General features: G+C 38.3%; 1 protein-coding gene across 1 annotated transcript in view; it reads left to right on the plus strand.

The window, feature by feature from the left end:
* The window catches only part of LOC119412855 (ephrin type-B receptor 2), a 169,036-nt gene that overhangs the window by 108,533 nt on the left and 49,486 nt on the right, over positions 1-11,017 (plus strand). Inside the window, exon 3 of the mRNA XM_037679891.1 lies at positions 559-1,243. Coding sequence (XP_037535819.1) covers positions 559-1,243 — 685 coding nt within the window. The remainder of the gene's footprint in view (positions 1-558; positions 1,244-11,017) is intronic.

Raw genomic sequence — 11,017 nt, forward strand, 5'->3', positions numbered from 1 at the left:
GTGGTTTTTCATTTATCGCGGATCTTCAGGGTATGATCCCCAGGATAAACGAGGGAATACTGTATATAAATTCAGCAAAGTTCTAAGTAAAGTACTAGAAGTAATGTTACCAAAGTGTGGACTTGAGAAACTGGAGGACATGCTGGAAAGACCACTTTATATTTGTTTATTTATAAGTATGGAATGCATCATTGCATAATGAGTTATCAGAGATAAGTTTCTGAACAATAAGCACTTTTTTTAAATCAAATTGTTGCTGTAAGTTGATTTGACTGTAATCAACATTATTATAACGGAACTGTGAAAAACATACTCGCAATATTATTGAAAAATATTGTATCATTAATACAGTTATACAGTTCACAAAGTAAGAAATATGCAGCTCAGTTACTGCTTTGTAACTCAATTCTACATAATTAAACAAATCACACTAACTTAATGCCTCGATCAGTATTTGTTCGTTTTTCCATAAGTTCTATGTGAAAGTCAAATATATTTGAAGAGGTTACCCGTGTAGAAATTATATTAAATCTTGTTTTTGTGTGTGTCCTTCAACAGTGGGAGGAGGTGAGCGGTTATGATGAAAACATGAACACCATCAGGACGTACCAGGTCTGTAATGTTTTCGACAGCAATCAGAACAACTGGGTACGGACAAAATACATCCGGCGTCGTGGAGCGCAGAGGATCCACGTAGAAATGAAATTCTCTGTGAGGGACTGCAGTAGCATTCCCAATGTCCCAGGCTCCTGTAAAGAAACTTTTAACCTATACTACTATGAGTCAGATTCTGACACAGCCACCAGAACCTCTCCACCATGGATGGAAAACCCATGGATTAAGGTTGACACCATTGCAGCAGATGAGAGCTTCTCCCAGGTGGACCTTGGGGGCAGAGTGATGAAGATCAACACGGAAGTGCGAAGCTTTGGCCCCGTGTCAAAAAACGGCTTCTACTTGGCCTTTCAGGACTATGGTGGCTGCATGTCTCTCATCGCAGTTCGGGTCTTCTACCGGAAGTGTCCTCGAATCATCACTAATGGGGCGTTGTTCCAGGAGACGCTATCAGGAGCAGAGAGCACTTCGCTGGTAGCTGCAAGGGGTGTTTGCATTCCCAACGCTGAGGAGGTGGATGTGCCTATTAAGCTTTACTGCAATGGGGACGGAGAATGGATGGTACCCATCGGACGCTGCATGTGCAAAGCTGGGAACGAGGCTGTGGAAAATGGAACTGTTTGTCGAGGTATGTGTGGTGTTATTATGGTTTTATCATACTGTCAGCCTGATGAATCCGTCTGCTCTCTCATTATAAAAGATTAATCCAACCACTAAAATATTCTGCGCATGGATATTTTCAGTAAGTTGACGTTCCACACCAGCTGTTCCAAGAACCTATTCAACCTCGTTCAATTGTGATATAAAGTCTTGGATCAAAATATGATAGAAGGTATTAGTTCAGTGCATGGAATATTTAATTTATACTCATCATATTTCATGCCGTAAACCCATGCTTTGTTGTTTTCCATTGCAAATACTGTGAACTATGGCATGTTGGTTAACGATCTCCACATGTGTTTGTCTAAAAATCCACAAATGATGTTGGTAAACATAGAACTGCTGGCTAGGTCAAGTTTTTCTGAGCTACATTTCTTATCAATGTTGTAAAGTCTTCAACTACCACTTGTCATGCACCACACTGTGATTTTAATTATCTAGAACTTATAAATAACCCACCCTCTTTATTTACTTGATGAAAAAACATTGTAATATTTTTATTTTGAAGCACAGAATGTCTAGGCTAATTGTCTAAATATAAGTATTTGAAAATGGAGTGATTCAAATGATCTAGCTTTTATCTCCAAAGAAATGTAATCATATTCAAACAAAAAAACATCAATTTCAAACCATTAAAATGCAGACTTTGTGCCTTTTTTAATGTGATACTTGCACCCATGCAGCAGAACAAAAAGGGTATTTTTCAAAATTGTCAACATTTTTCTGGCAATTGGAATTACACGCAGGGATATCGATTAGGCTTTTCAAAACATTGATGCTCCCAACATTTACCTGCGTCATGCCCCATCAACTCTCTAGCAGGTGGTATTTGGTCATTGTGGTTAGAAGTCTTGATCACTTGAAGCAGCATGACAGCATACAGCCTGCAGACCGGAGTCATGCTGCTCCAGCCCAGTACAGCAAACCACCCACCTGCGTTTTGGATCAGTTTTTTTTGCTGCCTCTCTGATGAGCGGCTGTAATTACAGCACATCACCCAGTGTCTGTACGTTGGGAGGGAAACATGACGGGTGCTGCCTCACAAACACTGCTGGGTACGTTCAGTGACTACTAATGAGGCGAGGGACGAGGCACACCAGAAGAATCCCAGGCTAGTTTGAGGTACCTGAAGTAACTAACCTCCAATTCTACATCCTTGTTCAGTATTTTTTGACCTACATGTAAATAATTGCATGCAGTGGATTTGAAGATAATAAGAGAGTCCTCAGTCTTGATGTTGTTTTATAAGCTAAACAGGATTATAATATAAGATTTCAGGAGAAGCATCCTTGAAGCTTGACTAAAATATAAGAATTAATAAATTATTTTCATCACATTTTCTTCTCCATCTGCAACACTTCAACAACAAAAGTAGTATATTTCCTTGTTTTACCATAAATATTTAGGCAAAAACAAATACAGTAGTCCCTCGTTTATTGCGGGGGATCCATACCCTGAAGACCCATGAAAAACCGTGATGTAGTACAAGTAGTAAGCAGTAGTTTATTTTAGTGTGTGTGTAACCCTTCCCACACTCTTGCAATATTCTAAACAATGTTTCTAAACACTCCAAAAGAGCACAACATGTCATGATTTCAACTCGCTGCCTCCAACGCTCTCAGCCACCTGCAAGCGCTCTTGGCCACTCCCACTTTTATGCTCTGCACGGAGAACAGCTGATCAGCTGCAGCAGGAAGTTTATCCTGCAGTATGGGCTGCACAAAGGTGCAGCAGGTGCTAAATAATTTAAAATAATTTATTTTAAATAAAAATCCCATGCCTATCATGTGGCTCATCCATCAATCAGCCAATCGTGTGTCATGTCCAATCTAATTTTGAAAAACCGCGATAGAGTGAGTCCGCGATAAACGAACCGCGAAGTAGCAAGGGACTACTGTACATAAAAAAAAAAAACATTTTATAACCTTCAGTCCAATCTTCACAACAATAATGAATATTGAAACTTTAGTTCATAATATTTTAAGTACCATTCATGATTTTGTCCTGTAGATTGTATTTTTGGTCAATCTAACAAAACCTCACTGTCCTTGATACCTAAACATAGTTTAGATCAAAGTGATGACAGGACGGAGTAAATAGTGAGAAAAGTGGGTTTATCACGATTGTTATTGCAATATTAAGCAACAGTTTTTCACATCACAAGATTATTGTGTAGTATTGTGCAGTCCCAAGTTACTTTCTATATAGAATTGTTATTAAACTCAGAAGAAACGATTTTGAAGTGGATTTTATACAAAGAACAAAAATAAAAAAATTGAAATCAATAGTTAAAACTGATATTACTCTGGTGGTTTTCCCTTTGTTGAAAATCCCCATTTTTTGATGGAAGGCACAATTCACCCACTTTGCAGTCGTCTTTCTAAACACTGAAAGTTGATATCAGCACTTGAAGCTGTGGTCAGCCACTGCCTTTCAGCTGCAAGAGGCTGCATAATGAATTGATCTGTGAAAGATGTGCTTTGTCTGCCGATATTATGGGGTAATGAACTGATTTATGTGAAGTGCCACCAAAGAGATTGTAAGATATCCTCTTTCAAAGCTAAATTATGATACCATAATGCCACATAAACCAGTCAAGATGCAAGACACTTTCTGTGCTGTACTGGTAATAATAATACCAAAGCTCTGTTCCAGTGTCTCCTCAACTAAACATGTAATTATGCATGTAACAATTAAACCCTTGGCGGGGATTGTTGCAAATAATTACGCTGTCACAAAATCTGTCAAAATATTGACAACAGAAAGGGGTGCTTACATTAAATTGCTGAGCTCTTTTTCACTGCAGTTGTCTTACAAGTGGGATTAGGTTTCCTCTCTAAGACGTCCTATGAATGCAAGAAACCATACAAGGGCCTTTTAGCAGAGATGGTCTTAAAAAGAGAGATCTAATTTCCCTTCAGAGCCTTGAGGAGATGGTGCACCACAGAGACACATCAGGTCCTGTTTGCCCTTACCGTTCATTCCAAAGTGGAAAGTATTTTCTTTAGTGGGGCACAGTGAGAGCCATGTTCATGGGAGGAATTGCAAACTCCCTTAACAATGCCCATGTGTGTGTTTCAGTGTAATCTGATCATCTAACCCCATGCTATTGTGAGTTCAAGGGTCCCGACTGTGGGAGCACGGCTCATGTTATTGAGCAGTGAAAGTTTGGATAGAGACAATCAGTCACAGCAATAACAACAACTTGATTTACTTCTTGTGAATGTTGTTAGTGTTGGTTGCTGTGTTTAGGGAAATTTAAAAAAGCATTATAAAAACACAGTTTGTGTGGCCTTGTAGTAATATTTGGTGGGAAAGAACGATACAATGGTGTCTGACAAGTGAACGAACAGCATAAATTGGATTTTAAAGGTAAAACCAATTAGGCTATTTGCAAAAGAGTAACATTGTTAAATTGCATGCAAGTACATTTGTTTTTAGGGATTGTTTAGTTTCTTCATCAAGCTTTACATTTACAGTTTCACATTAGACTCGGTTTCGATGCACATTTCTCTTATGGCCCATTTCCATTAGTAACGGTACAGCAAGGTTCAGCTCGACTCTGCACGGTTCCAAGGCTATTCCACTAGCAATGATTCGTGGAACCGGTCCCTTTTTCAGTCCCTTTTTCAGTCCCTTTTTCTCTGGGGTTCCAACCGTGCCACACTGGCCCTAAAACGTGATATCAGAACACTGTCAGTCACTGATAAGTCACGGGGTGGAGTCACTGCTGGTTGTTTGAGAAACTTTCACAACCCGGTCCACCATTTGCAATAACTTGAACTCGAGGAGCGTCTGGACCTATTTTTAAGATTTTAAAACAATAATGACAACACCGTGGTTTAATGCTGAAGTGCAGGCGTTTTTTGTGCTTGGTGGGTGGCTGACGACAACATTCAGAACGAGCTAGATGGAGATCTGCCGGTCCCCCCCGGTCCCCTCCACCAGAGCCCCTTCAGGTCGGCAAGGGTGGAAGATCTTCCGTGCTCCTGCGGGCTCTGAGCTGAACCTGCCCACTAGAACCATTACTGAAAGTATAATGGAAACACGACTCATACCATGCCGAGCTGAGTCAAACCATGCTGTACCGGTACTAATGGTACTAATGGAACTAATGGAAAAGAGGCATCACACTTGTTTCCAGGATCATCAGGAGCCAAATAGTCATTCCTTCAAATAAACACAGCAAATTTGGCTAAGTGTAAACAACAGGCTTCTTACTTGTCTGTTAGTCACATGTTGGAATTCTATTTTTAGGTCAAAGTGGGGAGAATTTAGAACAAGACATTGGGTCTCTAATATCAGTGTTGTGGTGTGCACCAGTGGTTGTAAATAAGGTTTCTCCTGTTGCACCAGAGCAATTAGATTAAAAGGAAAGAGCTTTAATAATTCTTCGACCAAACATGGCTTTAGATAAAAGGAATTAAGGAGATAGAGTGCAAAAAATAGGTGCTGGGCAGACATGATTAGATGGACATGATTGCATGGAAATGCTGGGGGGAAGGGAGTGAAAGCAGGAAATGAGTCCCCATAACACACTGTCAGAATCCCAATTATTGCCGTCTCTTCATCTGGAGAGGATTTAAGGATGGAAATCAGCGTAGCACAGACAAATCCACAGTGCTGCTTTTATTTCCCTTGCCACCACTGTCTTTAATAGCAGCTCTAATTGACTAACAGTGCAAGTGGGGGAAAGCCTCGCAGATGACTGGATGTCTCTCCTCCATGCTGGTACAAGACACAAAGAAAAAACTAAACAAACACTGCCCTCAAACCTTTCACTGCACTGTGCGTTGTGCAAAGAGAGCTGAAAGATGGGTTGTATTGGGTTTCAGGAGAAAATGAGAAAAAGAGTAAAAAAGCAAACACAACTTACACAATGGGCATTGAGGCAACATTATATAAAATTAAATACCTGACTTAAACTTGCTGATTGACAGTTGCCTCAACTACTGTTGGAAGACATGTAGTTAAGCTGAAGGAATACAAATTAGTGCCCGAGCAGATGTTCATTCATTACAGCAACGTTTGCCTGTTAAATGGCATCACAGCCAACATGACGGTTTATCTGCATCACAAGCAGCATCCTTTGATTTCCACTACTAATGTTTTCATTTAGATCCACTGGAATGCTTGTGATATTTGTTTGAGAGCGCCAGTCCCTTTAGTCCGTAAGCAGTGTTGCATATTGTAGCAGCATGAGGCGAATAGTTCACTAAGCCCTCAGGGAGACTTTATTCACTCTTCCCCACTGTGATGGGGTTTTCGTTTGGAGCTTTTTCCTGTCAACTGTTCTTCTATTTTTCTGTTTCCTCCATGAAAAGGGTGACATCCCTGGACTTGTGACATGCCCAGGGTGTACCCTTCCTCTCGCACAGTGACTACTGGATATAGTCAACAGTGAGCCCCGCCACCCAGAAAGGAAGATGTATAAAGATGTATGAATCGATTGCTGGATAAGGAAAATAAACATATTAAAATGATCAAATAATTTTAGATATTTAATATAAAAAAAACATTAAACACATACATTTATTGCACATTTTCTTCTTCTATACAATTCAAATCAACATAATTAAAGGCAACATCTGAACGCCTACTCCACCACCAGAGATAAGAAGGCTCTAAGAATAATGCCAATGAACTGTATCCTAAACTGAACCGGGAGCCAATGTAAGTCTAAAACACAAGAAAATGTGTTAAAATTATATTGAAATAAGAGAAAATAGTATCCAGTCAGTTTACAGTTTGAAGCAGGTAGCAAAAGGCAGGACAGGACGTCTTAGATAATGTGTTCCTAAATATGCACACATAGTAAACATGTTTTTCAATGCAACCCATTTTATATTATCACACGCATTAATTATCTACTGTAAAGGGAGTGCACGGAGTATACTGATTCACACATTTTAATGTGCACTGTGTATTATTTGTTGACGTGATCTGACATGCAATTCCTTTGACTCTCATTGAACTCTGAGATCACGGCCTTTAAGCTTGTAAATGTTTTCCACATGTTTTTTTTGCACATGTCGGGCTCTGCTCCACATGCTCCTGTGTCACACTCCTCATTATCCCACATCATCTTTTGCACCTCAAATTCTGGCAGTTTGACCTCCTATAATCCTTGTCTCTCCTCCCACATTATTGGTCATCTTGCAGCGTCTTCCTGCCGGTCTGGTTCTTTTTCGTAACACCTACACATGTCTCACTCCAAACCAAAGATGTTTCAGACAGTTGTCTGGTGTTTCTCCACAAAAGCGTAGCATCTTGACGACTCTGAGAACTTATGGTTGTGTTTATGATCAATTCGCCTTGGATGGGCTCTCTGGAAATGAGAAGTGTGTAATATACAAATCCATCCATTTTGGCTTAACGTTTCTCAGCGGGGACAAGGCCGAGTCTTTTTCCAAGACATTGCTGTGCGCTCTATCAAATGTCCTTCTCTCGTCCTGTTGGAGGAATCGAGTTGCCTTCTCGGCTGAAGAGAGACTGATGAATCAAGCATCTGCCTGGATAAAAGATGAAAAACAATCAAGCAGACTAGTAAAGACAGGAATCCCTAGAGGATCAGTGACCTTGTTTTTCAAAGAAATCGGTCAACACCAAGGGAAATTTATGGTGTCTTAGGCTGTGTTTATTTGACTTGCATTAGATTTATTCTAAAAGTAAGTTACATGCGCTATATGCATCTTTGACAGCCATAAATTTAAGAGATGAACTCACATGCCACAATAGGAGTCGGTATTAGTCCATAAGAAGCTGAAAGCTGTTCACCTATATTCTGCTTCATGCAAGTAGCATAGGAAAGTGAAAATTGGGAGCTGGGGGAAGGGGTGCAGAAAAAAGCAGATTCTTTCTCCTCTTTTCCGGTAACATTAAATGCCTGTCAGCACAATGCAGACAGCCCTAGAGATCATCTTCTTATCTAAGCCCAAAAATGATGCCAACAAATCAAGGTTTTTATTGCTATAAACTTCCTTGCACCAGTATTCTAGGCTCCTGCTGTTTTCATTTCAGATAAGGAATTACTTGGCCGTCTGCACTGAGATGTCCTGATACTGCTCCTTTCAAATCAGATTATATAATTTCAAAAAGAAAAGAAACAAAGTTAAAAAAAAAAAAAAGCTGAAGTCTTTGGTTTTTAAAATGCAAAGATATAAAACGATTCCTTTCAAGATTTTGACAGTAGTTATATTGTTTTCCTGCTTGTTAAATATATTTATGTACCATATATTTTAGAAAACCACGATACTTATTCTAACTTGGTGCTATTTTCATAAGTTAAATGTAAAAGTATTTACATCACTGAAGATTGTTGCTATGATATTTGGGTTTTTGTAACTTTAATATTTTTCAAAATAGATAACTTTATTTACAGCTGTTTATCCCATAGAAAAAACACAGAGAACACATAAGACTCTACAAAAAGTCTTAATGACATTCTGTAACTTTTGTTTCAGTGCTAGTCTTTGTTTTTTTTAGCTTGTGTAGTGAACCAGATGACCTCAAATCTACCAGATGGACAGAGACTGTTATTTTCATTGATCTGAATAAGTCTGGGCCATCTGATGTCTTTCTTTCTTGAATTAATCAAGCAGAAAAGACAATTCTTTATAATCATTACTGTCTTACAAATGTTTTGATAATCAATTGTGTTAGTTTCACTCAATTCTTACAGGTTGAAAAGAACTACTCATTTTTATTTTACATAAACAGTAAGTAATGATTTTTATTCCTCATTCCAAGAAGAAATCACCTGAATAAGCATTCCTTGATTTTCTGTCTGAAATGAGCAAGCTGTCGTAAGTGTGTGAAAGTTGAGGCTTCGGTCAGCTAAATGTTTACTGAAGAAGAAATGTCATGTTTAAACTTTTTCAGAAGATTACCAAGAGTAGACTCCAAAAAGTCTGCTGCTTCTGCAATAATCTTTTCTGTATGTTAAACAAGTTTCATTCTCTGACCTCGACTGTTGATAAACACCTTACGTCAAAACCACTCCTCTTTCTGGTCCTTCCACGAATCAGAAAGCTCTAAATTGAACAGGAAGTCGACCCAAATAAAATGTGGCAACTCCCCAGTTCATGTCAGATTTTCAGAATTCCAAGAGAATGAGAGTTCTGAGAGATGTTAGATTGAGAGTTCTGGAGAACGTGAGAGTTCCAAGATTGAGAGTGCAGTCGGTTCTGAAAGCTTCAGAGCAATGAAGAATCCAGAGGTTTTTTGGGGATTATAATTCTGTTTTGAGCTAACCACGCACGACTCTCTGAAGGTTTGGTAGCTCTCGACGGAGACGCTGAAACGAGTCAGAAAGGAACTACTCCAAGGCTGATTCATCATCAACAGGTAGATGGTTCTATTTTGACCAAGTGTACCGTGAGAAGCTGAGATCGGACGGAGCGTGCAACTTCTGGTCAAACAGATTAAATTCCCTCACATATTTCCTCTGTAAGATAAATCTCAATTTAATCTTAAACTCTTCTCTCTCATAAATCAGTACAGATATTTTTAGAAATGTCTGAAGCAAAGTCCTCAAATCACCGCCGAGTGATTTGAAGTTCATTTTCTGTGAAACTGTCTGTTATTATTTTCATATTTTGCCAAATTAATGTAAATGTTTGATGTTAAACTTTGATTCTGAAAATAAATGATTCCATTCATTTGATGGGTCAAAGATAAACAACGTCTCTCGTTACATTTCTGTTAAATTCAATGCACGACATTACAGTCAGAAAAATGAAGAACTCGTGAAAAGTATGCATAAATATATACACATATATTTGTCATACAACAAGTGACACGTACCTCACGTGACTCACTACACTTGTTTATACACTTAGCAAGCCGTTTTACATGATTAATTTTTAGCTAGCAGTTTGCTCTTTTTAGCTCTTAGCTGTTGTTTTGTTTCTTTGAACATTTAGCTGATGTTCTGCTCAAATTAGCTTTAACAACTCAATTTCAGCTTCTTCAGCAAATTTCAACAAAGCCATTCAGCATTTAACTGCACTTAACATTCAGGCTCCATTTTCACAGAAAATGATATTTCTGTAAATATTCAGTGATTTATTTGTTTGATAGTTCAGAACTTGTTTGTGTGAAGCACATTAGATCTTTTTTTTTTTTTAAAGGGCATTAGCCATATTATTGTGTGTTCTTTTAACAATTATTTCCAAATGTGCATCTTAAAAATATAACTATAAACTCAGCTAATTATAATTTAGTAACGTAAATTAATTTATTGCTTGACTCTGAGGTCTTTGCCTTGTATCACATGTTGTCTTTTACTTTTTATGTGTTTTGCGATTATAGCTCTCTTCACACTTTTATGAATATACATTTTTGTGCATTTAATTATCTTGCAATGAAAATAATTTAAATTCACTGAGTGCACCCTGCTGTTCTCAAAGGAAGAGGAAAATACTGATTTTAATTAATAAGTAATTCAATGACAGGAGACCAAATAGGAAAAAACAACAAATAAAGGAGTGTCCTTGGATTCAAGGGCAACGTTTCTGTTAACCTTAGTGAAACCCCATGAGGTGAGAGAGTCCGAACAAGCTTTCCACAGTCAGGGAGAAAACTGGTGAATAATACCATGTTCAACATATATATTGCTTATTTCATTTAGTTGTTTTTTTTTAAGTGCCAAGGCCAAAGAAATATCATCAAATAAGAACAATGAACCTACAAAGTACTACTACTACTACTACTACTACTACTACTACTACTACTACTACTA

The sequence above is a fragment of the Nematolebias whitei genome, chromosome 7, assembly GCF_014905685.2.
Source record: "Nematolebias whitei isolate Nwh7 chromosome 7, NemWhi1, whole genome shotgun sequence".
Taxonomy (NCBI): Eukaryota; Metazoa; Chordata; class Actinopteri; order Cyprinodontiformes; family Rivulidae; genus Nematolebias; species Nematolebias whitei.